General features: G+C 30.0%; 1 protein-coding gene across 3 annotated transcripts in view; it reads right to left on the bottom strand.

The window, feature by feature from the left end:
- Window positions 1-23,137, bottom strand: part of LOC126838408 (potassium voltage-gated channel subfamily H member 8) — a 127,511-nt gene extending 104,374 nt beyond the window's left edge. For all 3 annotated transcript variants that reach the window (XM_050572801.1, XM_050572803.1, XM_050572802.1), the window contains exons 1-2: window positions 22,977-23,137; window positions 5,266-5,351 (exon numbers count right to left, since the gene is read on the bottom strand). In XM_050572801.1, coding sequence (XP_050428758.1) covers window positions 5,266-5,341 — 76 coding nt within the window. In that variant the 5' untranslated portion in view covers window positions 5,342-5,351; window positions 22,977-23,137. The remainder of the gene's footprint in view (window positions 1-5,265; window positions 5,352-22,976) is intronic.
- Between the last annotated feature and the right edge of the window lie 383 nt (window positions 23,138-23,520).

The raw sequence follows: 23,520 nt of genomic DNA, 5'->3' as shown, positions 1-23,520 counted from the left end.
ATACATGCCGTTATTCTCTGTTTAGGCAATTTTAAGGGCGTTAAATTGAAAAAATAATAATGCTTAGACAACTTGATCCACACAATGGCTAAACATTTTCATATTGTCGGTTATATTCAATAATGACAAAAGCAGTAATTTTAGAAACAAAGTCTGCCTCTTAACTTTTCAAGTATAGAAATATAACAGCAGCATCAAGAGATGCTGCTGTCTTAGTCGAAACAAGAAAACCACCATATAGCACAATAAACCTATAAACTTGATTTAACCGTCAAACCTAAAGTCAGTTTTTTGTAGTAAAAGTGAATTTTTTAAGAACATAAAATCCCAATATTGGTATAATAGTTTTGATAATGCATTCAATTTGTCTACGTATATTTTGCACTGACTAGTTCCCAACACTGATAATAAATACATAAAAACTTTTTCAAACATATTATTAGTATAGTTTTATACTCTTATATTGTTCACTCGTTGAACTGTGAGCATAATTAATTTGCGCCAGTTCAAATGTTTATTGAGTTACTCATAAAATGGATGTGTTATTTTAATTTAAAAGGCCGTAACTCCATTAAGTTTAATAAAATACAAAGTTCAAATAGTATGTACAAATTACATATTTTATCATTCAATTTTCCACAACTGAACAATTCTATAAAAATATTTAATTTAGCCTATTTATTATGTAATTTAAAAATAAAACATGTGCTTTTTTGTTTATTAAGTATAAATTAGTTATTTCAATTATTTTTAATAGTCTTAGACATTCTTTTATGTTGATACATAATATATACCCTGTTGATCATCGCATATTTTTCAACATATTTTAAGGTCACGGAAAAGTAAAATCCGTTATCTTTTCAAAACAAAATTTTCAGACACAAAAAGCTCCATTTATAAAAAGAAGGTACGTTTAATTATTCAACATCAACGTTCTTCGTAACAAAAGCATTTAAAAAAAAAAACACAAAATCATGGAAATAAAAAACGAATGTTTTTTTGTATACAAAGTGTTCGTAGGTACCTATATATTTTACTTGAAATATAAAAGCATGAAAACGAATAAGAATATCTGAACTTTATTAAAAATACTTTATAATACCTTTAAAACTCTCTATTTAAAAATGCAATACTTTTATAAACATGAAGTTCTAAACTTTATGTGATCTTATTTAATTATTATTATGTCGATCGATAAATATCAATAAGTGTAAAACAAATACTTATTTTGTAGTATTATGAATTCATAAATCTGGATTTTCGCCAAAAATGTTATTTTAGCTATTAAAAAATGTCATGAATACAATATATAAATAGGCATTGACGTAAAACATTTTATAAATTACCTTATAAACTATTAAGTTTCTACTCAAAATAAATTAGAATTTTTGTTCTTTAAATATTGTTGATAATCAATATTAATGGTTCAATTATTATTTACATTGGTTCTAGAACATCAACGATTATAACAATTATTATTATTATGATATGATACTTTAACATTAAAACGATTGTCTTCAATTATTTTCAACAATCAATGACCTTGTTTTATAATAACAAATTATATAGTGTTACTTTTTGATAAATTACATATTAGCATTCAACAAATCCTAGATTAAAGAACCTACTACAGAAAACAAAATTTATAAGTAGGTACTTTAAAATGATTTTCGCAGTCGTGGTCTAATGAATAAGCACGTTCGTGGAATTGTAGAAATATAAATAGAATAAGTCGCAGAGGACGCTTTAATTAACATTACGTGCTCGGTTAAGCATACGGTTTAAATTAATATCTTAACCCATATAATATATAGTAATATTAATAATATGACCATAGATAACCCTTCAGTCTGTAATGTAACGTTGTTAATACTTAACATATAAATGAACTCGGTAAACATATGCTTTTAAGTTAAACAATTCTAGAGTCTTAAAAAATACTTTTTCAAACCATGTTAATAAGACGTGCCTTTGTAGGTAGTTTATGTTACATTTCACTTTCAGACAGAAACTTCACTAATTCTATTACTTTAGAGCATTTACATCAAAATATGATAGAAGGATTTTACGATGGTCTTCAGCTAAATTTCCTCTTCCCGAATTTATACTTGATGAGTCTCTATAAAAGAACTCTGTATATTAATGCGGCAAATGTATAATCATTTGTATTTATTTAAACTTGTAAGCACATTCAAAACCAATTAAAATTAAAAGCTTATACAAAATTAGAATAAAATAAAAAATGTGTGCACTTCACCAAACGATGAATTAATTATTAATCGCGATAAGCACTTTTTATAAATTATCCTATTTTAGTTTAAGTTTAATTTATACCTCATCTTGCATTACCTACTCGTATAACACTCTTGATTACTTTCTTATCATCTATATTTTCCTTTTATTTCTTCTTTCATCCAAAGCCCTCCCTTCCTTTATCTCTACTGTCCTCAAAACAAGCCCAACCCATTATGACCTAATCTCTCTTGCTTTATTTATTCGAGGCATATTAATGGTTCTATTTATCTGCTAAGGCAGTAGGTGTTGGAATTACTAAGGATGTCAAAGTTTTATGTATTTAAAGTACAAATACGCTAGTGGCAAAAATTAAAACATAAATTATTTTCAAAGGAAACTTATGATAAGCGATAAATTAAAAAACGTTATTTATAATATATTACATTTGTTTTATCATATTACATTTTTTAGAAAACTATAACGAAGTAAAGTTTTTTAATTATTATTATTTTGGAAATTCCCTTTTTAAATGTAAAAGCTACAAGTGTTTTAACGAATATTTTTTTAAAAAGTAATAAATTATACAAAAAAACCTATATACAGATTGTACATAGTAAGGGTAATATATGTTCTCTGTAGCTTTAAGTTATATTTTACAATAAAATATTGGATTTTCACTAATTGCAACTTTCATACGCTCACAATGCAATTAATACATTTGCGTAATGTTTCCTATAAATTATTTAGTCTAATATTATTTTGTCTTAACGCCAACGTTTATGAATTAGAGATCGGCTAGATGGTAGTAGTCATAAGTTTTCCATTTATTCAATTAATTTATGTAGATTATGTGTGTACAACGTTATAGCATAGACTATCTGATCGTTTTTATTAATATTCATACTGCTTATGTTTTTGATTGAAAATAAATAGTAATATAAAATAAATATATATATATCAATTTTCACATAACTTTAAGTTGTGATTTTAGTTTAGATTAGGTTAATTTTCATCTATTAAAACAGCATAATATATAAAACCAGTCAAATATATAAATGCGGTGCGGTTAGGAGTATGACAAACTAGCAAGTCTCGGTGCGACAGGTCCCTCTGGTCTACTATACTATCGTTTGAGCACTGTCACGTCCAGGCATCTTACATACTCTATACTCTGTTTATTTGAGGGGACTTGTGACGGGGAAATATATTGATATACACAGCAGGGTTCAACATTGCATTAACGAATATAATAGCAAAAATACACAAAATGTTCGGACGATGTCGTATAAACAATAATTTGTGAAATTGAACTAACAAATTGCAATCTTTTTATAGGTTGTATTTAAAAAAAAACTATTGTTAAAAAATAAAATGTACAAGACTAGACCTGCATGCTTGAGATTGTTCATTCGTACACCGTAATGTGGAAAAGTGTGATGGTTTAAATATGATACTACAATATTAAGCCTTTGAAGTTATCTAGTACCCAGAGTTAACTCTGAAAAATCAATTTAACTCTATATATTATCCGGTAACCCGAGAAGACCCAGTAAACGAAATTTGAGTCAATAATATATTACGCGAATAACAGAAAATTTATTGATATATTACTATCCATCAACACTTGTTTAACTTCAAGTATGTACACAATATTTAATAGAATACTAAGTATTATTTCTACACTCACTATTTTAAGGCGTTTAGTATAGGCAAATAATTTATTATTTTCAATAGTAAGTATTACTAAAATGAATTTAGACAAAACAAATTGTTTAGGCCGACATAAATCTAGTACAATTTCGAAACTCGTTTATTACAACAAGTAATTCTAAAAACAAATGTATCATGGTAATAAAAAGGACTGATTGCAGGTATCAAATGCCAAGCATCTGCAGATGATGTATGAAAAGTTTTTCTGTGGTCTAAAACAACCAAAAGGATTTAGAATCAAGACTAATGTCGAGGAGAGAGAGAGAAATCCAGTAAAAATAACAAATATTTTTTAAAACCCCAAAAGGGTAAATGTCTGGACCCAAGTGGCTGACTGGACAAGGATAAATTATATTTGTTGAAGGGTCGTAACCCGTGGCTGACAACGCATGTTAGGTATTAATAACGTTAAATGTAGAAAAAAAAAACATTTAACATATCACTTCGTAATAATTATTGTAAGTTTTAGGTATCAACGTAGGTAATTAGTCTTCTTGTCCTTCACCTTACACAACACAATTGTAGTCGGTCATCCGAAACATACCGCTGTATCTCTCTCTTTTCATTTCACACGCTAACATGCGTTAATTATGACAACATCAACCCACTCCTTCTTCGGTCTACTACCTACTCATCCCTACTTTGATTACTTATCCTTTGATGACTGTATACAGGTATAATTTTATCCTTTCTTTCAACATTTCTAAATATTTCTTCACTGTATTTGTACCGTTATTATTAAAATTCCAGAATTAACTTTTCCTATTATCATTCCCAATCCCCCCGAAAAAAGTATATTTAAATCTAGTTACTCATTTTAGCTTTCTTAAATTTATTGGTTATTTCTAAATCCCTCTCAGCACTTTTATTCAACGCCAAGTGCCTTCTACAATATACACTGTTGATCTTATTACATTTTTATATTATTTCCTCCTTTTTTTTGACAATAAGAAAATACTCTTTTCCCTTCTTCGGTCTTTTATTTACTACTATTTTTTAAAACTTCTATTGTACGGCTCATTAAATGTATACCTCTATAACACATTTACACCTCTTTTATTTTTCACTAGCAATATCTAATTACATAATGCGGACGTAGGTAGTTGTAAAAAAAAATACTTTATTTACTCGATAATAAATTAGTAGCTAATTCAAAGATCCGTTGCCGGTTAACTGATTAATATTTAAATAACATGTTATCAAATCAATAAGAGAAACCTATTAGTTATCCGACGCGTAAAAATTTGTAAATGTAAAATTATACATGCTAAACTAGATTAAGTGCTTTTATAGTATTAAGTACATTATTTGTCAACTTACGTGTGCCATCAAATCTAGTTGCGATCGTGTCCAGAAATGTATTCTGAGGCGCCAACAATCCTTTCCTGGCAGGCATTTGTTTTATTCTAAAACCAAACAAAAAATTTGTTTAATTAACTAAATAATGAAAACCCTTCATTGTGAGAAGCATAAAGTAATTACTTTGTGCTTACTTTGATTCTTACTCAATAGTAAAAATAATAATAATATGGAGCAGATAATTTATTAATTTTTATCATAAGAGTAAAACTTTTGTTAATATAAATTAAATACATAATTTAGGAGTAAATGATTTACTTGTGTATAACCATTAACCATACACAAGTAAATCACAGATACAAATAACAACCAAATAAATAATTATATTTTGGTAAAAATATTTGTATTAATATTTTTACGCACTGGTTGAATAGAATCTTATCGAGATTAACGAAATATCAAAAAAATAATTGGTCTAATATTGTAATGGATAATTCAGAATTGAAAGATAAAACTTTTTACAAAACTGAGCGCCGTTACTAATTCAATTTATACATCAGAATAAAGTGTATACAACATGCGTAAACCAATGTAAAAAATTCCTTTAAACAATGACTTAAATATTTTATAATACTCGTTGACTATCAATTACTCTAACTTAACAACCTAGGAATTTACTACGGTCAAAATGTAATTTCCACTGTTTTTGCTTTTTCCTTAATACAATAAAAAGTTTGACTACAGATTTTTGAGATAACTGTATATGTTTAGAGCCCCATTCTAAATCTACCTTCGGTCTAATTTTCAGATCTTAAGTTCTAAAAGTTTGCAGGAAAAATGTATACAAAGGAAAAGTTTCTACCTTTTCTAGGGTAATCGGTTTAAGATATTTTTGTTTGGTTTGTCAACGTTTATCAGTAGTTCGAGTACTATGTCTAAAGAATATTCCATACAAATTTGGAACAAATTACTATCCGGACCCTAGTTCATCTTACTTTTTAATACATTTTAAACCTTATCTTAGTAGTTGGTCTGATATAAATGTAGGAGTCTGAGTAGTTTTCTGTATAGTCTGTTCAAAATGATAATGTACTTGCGTAAAAACCGAAACCTTACCTATTAGTATACATGCAGTGGAATTCAAAACGATCTCAATCATATACGTGTTTTATTTCCGATTGAAAATCTATTTTAAAATTCAAAAATTCGTTCTATTAAGTTAAATAATTAAAACATTTCTAAAAATCGTTTCAATATTTCTAATGTTAATATGTCGGATCGATTGTTTGCTTAATCTGTGCCGGATTTCATAAAAGTAAGTTTTTGACATGCACTACACTCATATCAAACTTGAATGCAATAAAGGATTTCCGGGTATATATGTTGGTATTTTAATTTCAAATGTCCCGTAAATAGTGCTTGAGCGAGCAAATGCACAGAATCCCTATATTATTATCCCATAATGCTCGATGGAACTATAGAACCCAATAGCTCTACAACCGGAATACGATGCACAACCAATCTAGGAAAGCAGGTTTAGGGAAATATAACGATAAAAAAAAAATACAATTCGTTTAAGTATTTAATAAAATATCTGTTATTTGCGTTTCATTATTATTGAGTAAACATTTTTCTGCACAAACGTACCGAACAAAACAATATTAATATTGAATTAAGCACAGTAAGCCAAGAGATGTACTAATTTAAACAATTATTATTACATTTATTTGTTATGTATATGTATATTTGGGTTTATTCGTTTATGTTTGGTTTTTTTTAATATTCATAGGCCAATTAATAATTTTGATGGTAACAGATACTTTTTAAATTCTTATAAGTCGACTGTGATAATTACTTTCGACTTGTTATTCTATTTTATTAGAATTTATTATTGTAGATGTATCATAAAAACTTTAAAATGCTAAGAAAATGAAAGTTAGTACCTATTTATAATATTAAGCATACTACTTACCAGCTTAAAAAAGTTTTATAGTTAACACTTCCATAGTTAAGAAAAATTATGAAGTATACATATATTTTCAAATCTATGCATATACTCTTTAGAATTACATTTGTATAGTAATATGAAGTTTTACGAGAAGAACATGTCATAAATTTGTCGAAGACTTACTACATTTTTCAAACTGCATACATTGTGGTTTAACATGACCAACCATAACATACCCAGACATGGTGATCTCTTTGAGAGTTTACGGTGATAGCATGTAAATATCTAGTAACACAAGTCATGGACGTATAATTTAACTAGATAATTAATGTTTATGCTCTTAAAAAAATAAAAACATTAGAATAAACTATTTGATATTTTAAAGGAAAAAAACTGTCAAACCAGCTCAATACGTTATAAATTATTTATTAAAAAATAAATAACAGCTAAAATTTAGAAATACATTTTTTAACTAGTGAAATAGTATAGACGCATCTTATCGCAGACAATACAAATAAAAGATAGTTAAGTGAAATGACAGCAAAATCGAAAGCCACAGATTCGGAGGAGGTATTCAAAAAGTGACTATAATTACTTCTATTAAAATGTCTTCGATGGAAATATATATATATATATATTTCTCGGGACGAATTAATCGATTGGTTTAAATCAGCAATAGTTGCGAACTCCGCTGATTTTAGTGCCTGTTCAAGCGATTGCGAATCTTACTATTTTTTTCTATAAGGGCTAAAAGGCCTGTTTTTTATTTTTATTTTCAAAAAATATTTATAAGCATTTTTATTTTTACTTTGTTACAGTTTTTTCTAATACATTTAACTACGTTTTAATCGCTAAATCAAAAATCGGCCTTTTAGCCCTTATAAAAAAAAAATAGTAAGATGCGCATAAAAAAAAAAACTTGAAATCTGTCCAATGGTTAAGCCAGAAAATGACTTCTACAAAAGGTCACTTTTTATCAAACTTTTGTCATAGCTCGGAGAAATTTTTCTTATAAGTATTATAATTAGAAAATTTCAATATGTGTTCGCCTTGATATTAGTAGACATATGAAAAATCAGTTGAATTTTCGTCAAATATTGCCTATCCCTTGCCCCTTAATAAATAGCGCTTTCCGTACCCCTTAATTGTTTCTGTGCTTGTAAAATAAGTCAATTACAAACATTTTAAATTTAAGTTTGTAGTTTGGAGCGGATATGAACGTTTCGTTCCAGGAATAATATTTTATAACGTTCCAAAATTCATAATTTAACTTAGACATATTTATAATTGACTTTTAACTATTATTATGAACTATTAATGATATAGTAAGTCAACATTTGTTGTAGTTAGCTATAACAACTAATAGGTACTAAGCCTAATACCTATTAGTATTGGCTTGTAACATTTTCAACCCTGTGTTGATAATTACTAAATTAATAAAAGATATCGCCAAACTGAATTCTTACAAAACAAACATTGGTATTAATTTTTAACCAGCGTCTTCACGTTAGTCGAGAATAAAGTAAACTATCAAGGCAACAAAATATATGTTTACTTGTGTGATTTCCCGTAGTTATTGAATAATTTCAATTTTAAACAAATTATAAGAAGCGGTTTCAAAAAAATTACTGTTAATTGGTTACAAATAAAAATAAAGAAGCTGTTATGAAACAAAACAAAATGTATTATTTAACACTTACTCGTTTTAAAAGTATTGTAAAATCAATCACACTTCCTCGTGCTTGTACAAAATCCATAGACCATCAGCAAAAAAAAAAACATTGAAATAAAATGTGAAAAATAAAAGCACGAGCTAACTGTCGGAAGCCGATAAACGCGCAAAAATATATTTAGCCAACACACGCGGAACTAGCAACTGCGGCTTTTTTTCCGTTTTTTTAGCGATGGAAACAAGAAGCTTTGCAAACGCCAATAATAATCATTACAAGTGCACAGCATTCATAAACCGGTCTATTCAGAAAGTCTGACGGCAAAACAAATTACCAACAATAATAACGACGCTCGTTCAACCTGCTAATTCAGCGCTGTGCTCAAATTATTTTTCAAGAAATGCAAATAATATTTTTTTTCAACGCGTTTAAACAATATGTAGATCAATAACTGTAAAGACAATAGTAAAACAATTTAAAAACTGTCATCCGATTCTCCTGACAAGTTTAAATACTTTTCGGTTAAAATATATAATACAAAGTATTAATAGATTAAAACCCCGTTTTTCACATATTTTCTTAGTTTTAATGAATGCCACTAAATTTTACACTAAATCAACAATGGTTTAGCAAAAAAAAAAATCGACAGTAGATAGCATTGATGATGGCATTACCTTATTTAAAAATATTTTTTTCTTCTAACATAAAATATTATTATTGCTCCAAATGACATATAGCTTAAAATATTATAATCATAACTAACCGTCACACATTGTTTTGTTTGTAGATATAAAAACGTCTTATTTTTTTAAAAGAAAAGAATAATTCCCAAAAAAAAACCAAAAGAGGTATTTTTGCTGTAGATTAATTTTATGGATTTATCTTAGCTTATAGTTTTATCGTACTTTAAGCAATATCTTTATTTGCATTTTAAATTAAATTACTGTTCTGTTTCTACCTTTGTTTATGAACAAAAATTAGTCTCTCAGTTATTAACATGATAATATAATTTTACAAAAACACAATAATTGAAATGGATATTTATAAATCTTTTTTTTTTTTTACTTTTATAACACTTTACAATTATTTATACTGCAATTGTGTAGAACCTAACGCAGTCTTCCACTACCAATAAACGTCCGTAGAAATGCTACTAATGTTAGGACTCAATGATTAAGGTGTATAGTGTAGGCGAAAATAACTCCATATCTATAGCGAATTTAGCCACACGCCTAGACGCTAATAACTAAAAAACAAAGTAAAACTAAGGTATTCAACGATTACCGCAAGGGAAACGGAAACGAGATTTAAAATAAGCGAGACCAATAACTAAACAAAATGTTTAAAACTTTTATTTTTATGTATACGTATCTTTTTTATCTTTTACTAACTTTTCCTTAAACCCGTAAGAAAAAGTACTTACAAAAATTGACGTGTCAAATATATTTTTAGAAAACTAAGAGAGTCAACTAAAACTAAACTCTATTATAAAAATAAACGATGAAAATACTTTTTCCTAACTTTCAATTGTGAATTGCTGACTTACGATTTAATGACAGGACTATACTGTAACTGTATTGTAATTACTATTATATTTACTAAAAAAACTTATAGATTGTATGCAAGTATAAAATAAAGATAATAGAAAAAACCATTGTTCTCGAATGGATTACAATGAAAGATTATAATAAATAATTAATTATACAGCGGTTAACACCTAAAAATGTATCAAAACATTTAAAATTGAACAGCAAACTTCCAAATACCTTTTTAATTGAAAACAAACGGTTTTTTTTTTTTGGTTTTAAAACATTGTATGTTGACCGATATTTAAAATTCTAGATGACCTTGAGCGTGTATTTAAATTTTCTTGTGTAAATGTTGTCACATAACTTCCGTAACAGCTAGGTACACTAAAAGTTTGGAAACAAAGGAGTTAATGCGTTACGATTCTATTATTATTACACCTACCTAGTACCGTGTCGAACGTATCGCGTTAGTGGTATAGGACACCTCACTTTTAAAGTTGTATTTCATTAAAAAAAAAAAAAAAAAAACCGATATTCAGTAAACGAAAAAGAAACGTTGATACTACTCAAAAATGTCAACATTTATATACTGAACAGGGCAATCTAACTTCAGAATTGAATCTGAACTGAGAATTCTTATTTCAGTATCTTAGGGGTCTGCCTTAGACAGGTAACATAAACAGTTAAAGTCAAACTTTGACTAACAATCAGTGGCGAAAATAGGGAAGGTTTCTTAGTTGGCAGTACTCGAAAATTCGTCAAGCCAATTCAATTTAACATTATTATTTAAGCGATTTTTACTATTATATCACGGAAAGAGCTTCGGACGACCAATCTAGTTTCATTAAATAATACTCATTAAAATTCAACTATTGCTCATAGTATTTTTTCTTTTAGTACAAATAACATTGTGGTACACTAAAAGTAAATTTTTAATTAGGTTTCAACTTATATGTGGTCTGTTACATAATAATTCTTATAAAACACTTAATATTTTAGGACAATTGTTTTTTTTTTTTTAATTTTACACGCATATTCTTCGTCAGTTGGCTAGGCTAGGCTGAAATGACTAGCTAAAAAAGTCAATAAAGTTGAACAGTTTACCCGGACGGAACGGATGCTATAGGCCGCATCTATATTAAAATAACCCTTAAATCTCCCTCAAAAATGTATTATTCCACCCGAGAAGCTTAACGGACGGTCATTCCTTTAAAAATATAATTCTCTCAACTAACCAATAAGAAGGCTAAGAATATGTATTTATTCAATCTCTATTTGGGTTCTAATGCATTATCTGCTGTTTGTCCAGATAATGGCGGAGTTGAACGGAGACACGCAAGCGGGTGGAATTAAAAGAATTATAAATGAGTAAAGTAAAACAATACAGCGAACTGAATAAGTAAATTGTAGTATGATTAAAATAATGCTGATATAAAATAAAGTCGTGATCCGAAGATGAAAAAATATCAACCGAATCAGTATTCGTGCTTTAGCGCGTTATTGCATGCTAATGGAAATCCATTGCTAAGCTAGCATATTTAAAGGTGATCTCCCCTATTTAAGTCAGACATCGGGCTTAAGTTTTATCAATAGGGATAGAGAAGAACATCAAAACTGGTAATGTACAAAAATCCTGGAAACAAATGTTTTAAGTTTTGATTTGATCTAATAAAATGTTTTTAAAAAACCAATACAAACACCTCGTATCATTTAAACGGACTTGTTGTACTGCGAAAGGCTTTTTCTACTACAGATCTACTAACTAACGAATCCTTAGCTACATGGTTCTGTCCATTAATATTGATACTACGCGAATCCTATAGACATTGTTTTAGCCGAATGCTGAAACGTCGGCATAAAACGTGTGACGTGGATATATCCGAAACTTACTCAATTTATTTTACCTTCTCTTTTTAAATCATGACGACCAACGACTCGTGTGAAGAAAGAAAAAAAATCTTACACCGTAGGTGCCGAGTTTTCTCGACGGTGGGTTACAGATTTTTGCAAAACGGTTTCGGAGTAAGCACTACAGTAATGATTATTATTACTATTATTATTATTATTATTATTACTATTGCTATTGCATAGTATACATAATATACTTTACGGCGTCCACGCTCGTAATGTTGGTAAATTGGAGTGTTGACCGTGGCGGCGGCGTTTGTGTGTAGGTTAACTGCTAATTGGAACAGATACCACGTGGCGAATTCGCTGATTGGTCAATAGTCTTCGAAATATAGAGATAAAACCGCAAGTGTGAAACGTACAGGACGAACACGCCGTTGCCAACGGTGTAATGCGTTTTCATTCGTATCTATTTCAGAATAAAGGCGGCGGCGGCGGCGAAACGTCGTGGATTTAGTTCAGGGGAAGGGTAAGGAGGACTGGAATGATCTCAGCGCGGATATCAACTCCAAATCCCCGAGACATTTATCAATCGACAACCTGTTAGAACAGCCGGCATACATATATATTTATAATGTGTGTGCGTGTGTGTAATTTATAGTTGTCCAGTGCTTTTAAAAGACATATAACGAGACAGAACAACAACGGTGTCGCGTATCCGATGTACCTATAGGACGGCTGAACGCTTTTCTATCCCCGCGGTGAAACGGCCGATTCAACATTTTTCAATAGCCAGTGTCTTTTATTTTATTTTTTCCCCGTTTGCGATCGTCTCCGAAAAACGCTCTCTTAATCAATAAACTTTTCTTGTTAACAGTGGGTACACCCGTATGTACTCTAAAATGTTTCCTTATACGAACAAAACAGACCAACATCTAATATTTAAGATTGTTTAGCATAAAACATACGACACGGCAACAATGTCTTTTTCAAAAGTCGCAATAGGAGCTCGGAGACCAACACAAACCGTATTCAAAATTAAAAGCCTATTATATGATATTTGTAACAATTGCCACAATCCACCGGTCGTATATTATTTGTGTTTGTACAGAAGAAACGACAAACAATTCCAAACGTGCACATTACAAACTAATAGGCGACGAATGATGATTATGATGATGTTAACGACTAATGATAAAGGAAAAAAGAACGTCCACTCAGTTTCCAGAATTAATGTAAGAGAAAAGTTATTCGTTTCAAAATAATAGTTATTGTCAATGGTTTTTAACAAGAGAATGTTAATATAGCAATTGTTTGCAACGAATAATGCATACCAACACCTTTCAACTCATTGACACGGATCGATATATTTTGTTACTATTCAAAAAAAAAAACGTTTAACAGTGAAACTTAAAATATACTTCAAATTGCAATTCCAAGTATTCAAGTTACCACTTACTATTTACATACCTACGAGTTATTATTATATTAAATAATAAACGTTATAGGCGTCAATACTATACTTTGATTCTGATACAAACTGAGAATCATATAACACAGTTCTCAAATATTAGCAAAACGTATCATGCGTGTTTTGTTTTTTTTTTATCAAATATCACACTCAAAAATAAAATTATAAGTATAATAAATCTGTACACTAATACAGCAAATATAACGTTCTTTACTATCAATTACCCCGCCCCTTCCTCAACACGAAAAGTATACAATAAATAGTTAAGGGGATTTCATGCGGTCTGTTTTTAAGAAGGTTTGTATAGGCAATATTTAAGAAAAAACCGGTTTTAACAAATTTCGATCATGTCAATTAATTTACCGGTTAATAAAGAGCTTATACCGGTGTATAAGCTTCAAGATATTATTTTTAATTTAAATAATTTTTTCTATGAGTAAAAGCCATTTTGGTTTATTTTAGACCAAAAAGCCAGACAAAATTTTGACTACATAGGATAATCCAATTTCAATTCTGTAAAGACATTTGAATTCTTTGGCTACTTTACTATGTTATGTTGGAAGCCGATTTTCATTAAAAATTTCTGTTTCTTGTAATTAAATAAATAAAATTTACAATGTTTTCAATACTAGTTGCCAAAAATCACGTATCTTTACAGAATTTAAATCGGACCATCTTAAGTAGTCGAAATTTTGTCTGGTTTTTTTGGTCTAAAACGTCAAAAAAACAGACCGCATACAATCCCCTTAAGGAACCAAAGTAAAATCGAAAAGTCATACCCTTATTAAGTTATTGTATCAATACATTTTGTCAAGTACTTTTGTACGTTTTGACAATTCAATAAGAAATTAATATATCTATTTAATGCGACTCAAATTTTAAATAAATATATTTACTCAAGTCTTAACATAATACTAGAGTTGGAAAACCTGCCAAGTTATGAAGAAAATCAACTTAACTCTTACGTCAAATGTGGATCCACATTAGTTAAATCAAATAAAAACATGGATTTTAATTTCAGAATAAAATTATATTCAAACTTAAACTAATATTCCTATCAAATTAAAAAACAAAACCAAGTACAACATTATAATTAAAATCTTTAAAAATGTAATTTTGGAAGGAAACGAAGTAGTCATTACATGGAAGTAATATAGAAGAATAACTCTTAAACTTTTTGATGCCAAATGCCAATTTACACAGTAAAAAAAGTATAGTTGAAATGAAATATAGCCGCTGTATAGTTGCTATAAGTTATGACTAAACATTTAGTTGGTCTATTTGCTTTGTTATTGTATGGAAAAGTGATTAGGAACAAACTTATTACCGCACTAGCTTTGCAAAAAATGTTTGTAATTACTTTTTGGAATACCATAGCTTGTTAAAAAATGTGTTTACTGTTTTTTTTTTTGTAAAAGATTGCTAGATAAATATTTAATGAAAATGTTCATCAAATATTTGATTCCAACTGACCATTTTACCGCAACCGTGAAACGTTCAAGTTAAAAATTGTCTCTAATATTAACATTGTTTAACGCAATTTTAATTTTCAAAAGAAAACATTTTAAAGTCATTGTGCGTTACACAACGGTCCACGGTACTTTATTTTGAATTCCTAGTGTCTTTGACAATCAAAGTTAAAATTACAAAACTCGTGAAAAGTATTTGCAGGTATTCTAAATTTGTAGTATACCAAAGAGAAAATTTGTGTTTTTAAATTAAATTTCTTCTTTTAGTAATTATATTACACATACTATTTAAATTGAAGCAAGTAATCAATCTTTTAGCAATGTTAATAACAACGCTAATAGATAATCAATACAACAAATTCATATTTGTCTTAAGCCGTCACAAAATAAACCATTGTAACTAGTCAGTTGGTATAATCTAAGTCGGTTTTCTCTAAGCGCTGCCGTGATCAGTATCTATATAGTATTCAAAAAAACCTGTCTGCCAATCCTCGAAGTTTTTGGAAATATGCAAATAATAAAGAAATAATAACCCTTCTCTATGATTTATAATGAGAAACGATATGACAGTAGTGAAGACATATGTGACGCTTTTGCCGATTACTTTTCTTCGGTGTATATTACACCGAATTTTATAGGTGCTACCCATCCAAATACCGTAAATCAAGAATCTTCAATTAATATATCTTCCATTCATATTGCATTAGCTGAGGTATTTGAAGGTCTTAGTGGCTTAAGTTTAGATAATACGAGTGGGCCTGATCAGCTTCCTCCGATAGTTTTTAACTTAACTGTCGATAAGTGCTAGCTCGCCCTTATACGTGCTTTTAAATAAGTCTCTTTACCGAGGCGTTTTTCCAAATATTTGCAAATCCAATGCTGTAACACCCATTTTTAAATCAGATAATCGAGTTTCAATAAACAATTATCGTCCAATATCAAAGTTAAGCACAGTTTTAAAACTTTTTGAAAAATTAGTAGAGCTTAAATTAACTAATTTATTTAATGACCTTTTAAGTGTGTACTAATTTGTTAGTGTACTATACTGAAACTCGTAGTATCGTGGAAAAATAAGGTCAAGTAGATGCCATCTACACAAACCTTAGTAAGGCATTCGATTCTGTGGATCAAAGACTTTTATTTAATACTTTAGGTGTTAGTGGCTCGTTACTATCTTGGCTATCATCCTATTTAACGGGTAGAACGCAACAGGTGATTGTTTCAGGAAAGGTATCATATTCTTTTGTCGTATCTTTGGGTGTTCCTCGAGTAGGACATTTATCGCCGTTGCTCTTTTTATTATTCGTAAATGACGTGAAGCATATATTCAAATCCTGTAAATTTTCGTTTGTTGGCCAATTACTTAAAAATGTATAGTGAGGTCAACTCCATATCCGATTGTGATAGACTTCAGGCAGATCTCGTTAATTTTTCTAATTGGTGTACTGCGAATCGCTTAAAAATTAATATCAATAAATGTGCAGCCATATCGTTCACCAGACGTAAAAACCCCCCATAATTTATAGATACTCTATAGATAAACATACGATTAAGGTAGTTTCTTCTATTAAGGATCTTGGAATTATCTTGTCTGCAGACCTTTCGTTCTCTGAACACATATCCTACGTATATTCTAAAGCTATGCGTATGCTTGGATTTGTTAGACGGCAGTGTTGGGACTTCAACAATATTACATGTTTGAAAACCCTGTATTGTTCGCTCGTTCGTTCAGGTATTGAACATGGATCGATAATTTGGAATCCTTACCAAATTGACATGATTCGACGTTTAAATAATGTTCAGGCTTCTTTTTTAAGATGCTTAGCATATAAATATGGATTAAACGATTCGGTTGAGAATCTAGGACTTAAACTTGGTTTACATTCTCTTTCGTCCAGGCGGACGTTTAATGATGTATCCTTTATTTATAAACTATTAAATAACTATTAAATATATTAAATAGTAAAAAAAGCTGTCCAAAAATACTGGTAAAGATAAATTGGCACGGTCCCGCATTTAATGCTCGTTCCACTCGCAGTCTTACAGTTTTAATGATCCCCTGAGTCGTATGTTAAGAGAATGCAACAATATTGCTTTCGGTTTTAATTTTGATAATGAATTTAAACTTCGTGCTATGTGTCTGGGTCACAGGTAAATAAATGTTAATAGATAATTGAGGTTATAATATTCTTACAATTATTATTTTATTTTGTTATCATCCATGTACACTCTTTGCCCGAATGGGCGTTATTAAATAAATAAATAAATAAATAATACCTTACAAATAGATTGAAAAATCGATTTCATGCTAAATTGAGCAGTCTTATTTCACTTGCTCTTTGTATACAAAAAAAATATGTATATTGTTTTATTAGATTCTATGACAGACAGTCTACTCAAACCAAAATATAATATTGTGTGTTCAAATCAAAAACAATAATTATATATTTTTTTTTTTTTCATAGCAATATGTATGTATAAATAATTTACTTGCACAGTACATTTTTTAAATTTCAAATAACTTTACAATATAATTTGGTTTACATTGACAACACTATAATAACACTTTTGTTATTTTATGTTGAAGATACAAAAATAAACAGTTGTGATGTTTCCCCTGGATTCGGCTTTTATCAACTTATTTGAAGTGTTTGTGGACAACCATTGACATAAAAGATAAAATAAGGGTGTGTACAAATTTCTCGTGGAAATGTTCAATAAATTACATGTTGCAGCCTTGGGAGACATTTACAAACTGAAAAATCCTACACTAAAGCTTATACAAGTATTATCGGTAAAAATATATATATAAATACATATTTAGGATACTTATGAATCATATACGAAACATAAAATAAGAGGTCACGCTGTAATAAAGCCAAATTTATTACATATATCGTCTGTCCACAACCTATGCAAAATATAAAAACCTGGTTACGCCCTTTTTATTATTTTACTTTGCTGTGTCTTATGGGTTAAACAAATTAATATACTCTTCTATTTATAATTTGATTATAAAAAGATTATTTTCGATAAAACAATTCTCAACGAATAGTTCGACCTATTAGAAATCTTCAGAGGAAAATCATTGACAACATTGATTATTAATTTTCACTTATACATTCTTCGAACTAACTAAATATTTCTCAAGCTGATTAATTAACTTAGCCCTTCTTCTTCCACAGTCGAAACTTTTAAATGTTTAGTTTCACATGCAATTTTGAATTTGCTAGTAATTGGAACCAGATATCTGGGTAAGAATAAACCTTGGGTTATAAACTATTATAAAAAAATAAAAAACTGAGATCATTAGGTGTTATTACATTTTGGGCTTACAGGCTTGACATTTGATCTACTGCAGCAGTTAAAAATAATGAAAATAATGAAAAGTTTAAAATGATAAACGACTTTTGCTTATTGACATTTTTTTTTTTTAACAATCATCTTTAATTTACATTACAGTGTTAACAATATAAGCGATTCACCACTGTCAATGTATTACCTTATCCGAATCAGTAGATACGTAGCGACTACTTAACTGGTTATTAAATTAAAAGTTGTCATGTTTTGAATATTATGTTTGGTATTAAAAACACTCAAGGTCCTGCTCGTAAAAAATTCAAAGTCGCAAAATATGGGAAGTTTTTTAGTTTTAATTATGTTAACAGTATTTTTAGATTGATTTGTTATACCTAATAAGTACAATTTATAACGTAAATTGTCTTATAACGTGAACTAACTATTTTGGTGGTAAAAACATACTTCACAAGAAAATCACTCGCACCTCGTGAAGTAGTCCAATTACAATATTTTTTTCTTTTGTCGAAACGAAGAAGACATTTCCCATAGCGTGCATGAACTTTTGATTACGTTACTAAAAACCGAAAAAAAGTATGAGTAAAAAATGTGTGAAAACTGGTTATAATCAAACTCATTTTAAAGCGTTGAGAAATTTGAAAATCTAAGTCCAATGCACTCAGTAGGAAGCCTTCCGCTTTCAAACATCAAAAACAAAATATTGTAATCAGGCGTGAGAGTTTTATCCGTTCTACCCATAAAAGCCGGTCGAGCGCAGACGGGTTCTTTGATTAAAATTAATGCAATCGATATCTGCGGTATTTGTATTAATAATAAAACACACATACAACTTAAAACTATTATAGAAAGGAATTTAAAAAAAAAAAAAACAATATTTTAGTTACATTTTAATGGTAAGCCGGCGCTTAAGATATGCAATTTTGATACTCGAATGTGTGATGAGCTTGTTCGTGTGGGTCGCCCATTCACAAGAGATTATTTCTTAATAATATTGTGTTCATAATGATTCTCTTAGCAGGTTGTGCTTTAGCGACTTATACGTCTTTAATTAATTTACGTTAAATACATTTTATACATAAAAGTGTTACATTTTTTGTATTCATTTGATACATTCTGACTTAGAGTAAACGGTAATACTCTAGTAATTGTTTTGTAATCAAATTCCCTCTAACTAAACTGACCAATCTTAATAATTTTACGAATGAGACAGTTTTGTACAAATAGCTGGTATATTAGAACCACTGTAACTAAAAACATCAGAGAAAAAACAAAAAATTAATGGCTCTTGTCGAGAGAAAATTAAAAACTAAAAAATCTGTAAATCATCTGACTTGTAATATATTTTACATCCTTGTAATTATAATATTTAACTAAATTAGTTCCAGTAATAAATATTATCCAATTATCTTAATACTTTTTTTTTTTATTATTAGCTTTTATTGGGAAATATGATGGCTCTACTTGTTCTATAAGTTTTCTATTTATTTATTTAATTCCTACTTTGAAAAGTTATATTCAATTTGAAATACTTCAATTCGGGATTAGTAAATAATATGAATTATTGATTTGATGTGTGTTTATAGAAAAAAAAAAGTTTGGAAAAGCTAAAAGTTTTGTGCACATGTCACTCCGATTCGGTTATTACAAAAGATGAGTTATCATACTCGACGGCAATACTGCATTCAAAAGCCTTTCCAGTCCACTAGACTATGCTTGGCAGTTTTTCAATTCAGACGGATAACTAAATAATATTCACAAATCATTTTCAAGAACACTAATTTATGACGAGTTAATTTTAAGTATGTCAAACTAAAATAATTTGTAGAAATCTCCCATACGTTAAAATATTTAAAAAGTGTATAGACAAAAAGAGTTGCTGATACACAGCTGATATTTCACTAATTAATTACATTTGCGTTAATGAGGTTTATCCATTTCGTTCCTGGGATATTTTTTTTTCGAAAAAAAAATCAACAGTTTTTTTACATATCGGACTGATATTGGTTATCAATATAGCTGTGTCGATTATTTTATATACTCTCTTTACATAGTTTTCCGAGTTATAAATTATAATATTTAATTTTATATTTTTTTTTATCCAAACACTATTTTTTATGTGACACAGATTTTACACCTGACACAGTAGGTAGTAACATAAGTGTCTCTCTTTTTTTTTTGGAACTGGTTTGTTTACATATTTTTATTTAATTATTTTTCGTCAATGAATTTCGATATGACCAGAACACCTATTATTATTCTTTTATTACCAAAAATGTATATACTCAAAACGATTTATTTATACATACATTAACAAAATGTATTTTTGTATTGATGAGAATGCTGTTTGTTGGCAACCCATATTTGAGGGCAGGACGCCAAATTTGTTTTTCTTTTGGTTGTAAATTTAAAAACATATCTAAATAAATCAATTGGTTTCCGAATAACAAAAATTCTAAATTATACAGATTTTTAAATGTTTTCTATGTTTTATAGGTACACACTATATGTAGTGTTGGCTCATATGACTTAAACATTTTGTTTAAAAATAATTGTACAAGCGCTTTCTTCTAGATAGGATTTAACCCACCAAAGTGATTATCTGCTATTTGAAGATACAATTCACCTCTATTTGTATTTGACCGGATCTCCGGCTCGTGATTTACATAAAAACAACAATGAAGCGTTTTGTTTACCGAAAGACATCTGTGTAAATAAATGGCCGCAAGCTGTCATTACGTGAACACGGTAATATACACGTGTCTCTTTTTACTTTTTAATTTAAATATATTTAGGGCAGCACAAATCGTTTCATTACGAATCGCCGAAATAAAAAAAAACTGATTTATTATAATTTATAGTTAACGTTGAACAAAAATGAATATACGCGAAACGTGTACCGTTCAGGTTTTATTTTCCGTGTAATTTCAAACAATCCGTTTAACAAAAAAATGATTTTCAACGCATGCGAACGGTATATTATATTAGACAGCATTCTGGCCTTGTAATGTACAACGTGTATTTAATGTGTTCAAATGGGTTCAGCAAATACATTTTTACCGAAATTGGGTTAACTTTTTATCTAGAAATTTAACTACTTCGATTACATCCAATGACATCTTGATACGACACCGGGATAAACAATCTACAATCGCTGTTTTGCCGCCTGAGTTATGATACCCCTCTGTAAGATGTATCAACGCTATTTGTTTAGATTTTCAGTGGCTTTACTTTTTTAATAGCGGAAACTATTAGAAGAATTTGTTGAATGTGGATACATTTACATGCCACCAGACTCTTAATCTACTTTGAAAGATCATTGTCAGCTATATAAGTGTTGCACATTAACGCTGGTAAGATTTTTGAGTATTTAAATGTAATTTTGCTCATTGTTCTAGGAAAATAAACACATTTTTTCTAGTACATCAGACATAAACATATTTTGTTTAAACGTATAAAATTGTTTTAAATATTTAATCCAGTTTATTGGACATTTTTTTTACCATTTACAATAAGCAAAAAACTAAAAAAAAATATCTGTTTATACTTCATTTTACCAACGATATTAGCTCAATTGATAGATCAAGTCAAAAAAATGTATGTCTTACATTCAAAATAAAATTATTATAATATTATTGTGAGATTCATATATTGAGACATTACTTACACCATAATATAAGTGCACACTGAGGGAGTGTTACAGTCCTATTGTAACTTAAACGAACATTTTTCTACAATTATTCTCAATTGCCAATTTCTGAAAAAGCTTCTGTCGTAATATTTCCAATTTCCTTTGCTTAAATTATACTTATAACTATAGTTACCTGAAAATTCACTAAAAATTCTACCAATCTTCAAAAGTCGAATTGTGATGTGATTAAAATGACCGATTATTATTGGTACAACTCATTTTATTAAATTGTTAAATATACCAATTTTTCTTGCACTCGTCATTCATTATTTGTCACTGAAAAGCTATTTGGGGATGATTATATCGAACAATTATTTGTATCACTTGATTCGCCTTCAACTGTTCTCCTAAACTGATAGGCCACAACCTTGAGTTGTTTTAATCATATGGTAAATTTGTTAATTACTATGTAACAAATGGGATGATTATTGTGTATAAACGTTGGTAGGGTACTTGATAGCTTTTAATCAATGGACACAAAAAAAAAGGAATTATAAACAAAATATTTTGAAAACATATTTGTGATATACATACTGTAATGGTAAACAGATCTCCGAAAATAAATTATGGACTGAATGTGCTTCCGATTATACACAAACGAATCGGATTGAGAATACACGGGCGAAATAATTCCCAGAGTACCGTTTGTCAAGAAACTAAATCATATCTCAGAACACACAACCCGCGGTAAGTTCGGTAAGATCGGGCCAAAGACATGCCGACGAGGATGACGGCGGCCGGATATGGTTCAGATGGATTCGGAAGCATAGGAGAAACCCGTGAAGTCTTACCTGGTGACGGAACAGTATTACGCACCGATGGTGGTGGTGGTGGTGGCGGTGGTGATTGCCGAGATGGTAAAAGTAGCGGTGGCCGTAGTGGCAGTGGTTAGGGAAGCGATCGGCCGGCACTAGCGGCGGATGGAGGGGCGACCACTATGTGAACAGAGGGGGCAGCCGCAGATAAAGAGTATGATATATCGTGTATATTATGATCACTGATGCAGCAGCGGGTACGCGGCCGGCGGCGGAGGCGGCGGCGGCGGCGGCGGCGGTCCGAGTGCAACAGTCGTCATGGTTGCGGCGGCGGCGGCTAAGCCCCGTCACGCCGTCACGTTGTGTTCGCAGCGCGCCGTCCTACCCTGCGGTGCTGCGGCGTCGTCGTCGTCGCCGTCGTCGTCGCCGCTGTGGACGTCGACGTCGACGGTGGTTCCGGTGGCGGTAGGGCGGCCGGCGGTGGCGTTCGAAAACCGGCACTGGGGCTAGGGGCCGGGGGAGAGACGCGCGAAGAGACCAGCAGCGTGGCGGGCGAGCGCGTCACCGGTGTGTGCGTTCG

The sequence above is a fragment of the Adelges cooleyi genome, unplaced genomic scaffold, assembly GCF_023614345.1.
Source record: "Adelges cooleyi isolate 19-005CV unplaced genomic scaffold, UGA_ACOO_1.1 ACOO_flye_CR_arks_rails_tigmint_CR_PRNA_30, whole genome shotgun sequence".
NCBI classification, from domain to species: domain Eukaryota; kingdom Metazoa; phylum Arthropoda; class Insecta; order Hemiptera; family Adelgidae; genus Adelges; species Adelges cooleyi.
This window is presented reverse-complemented; position numbering and strand designations above follow the sequence as displayed.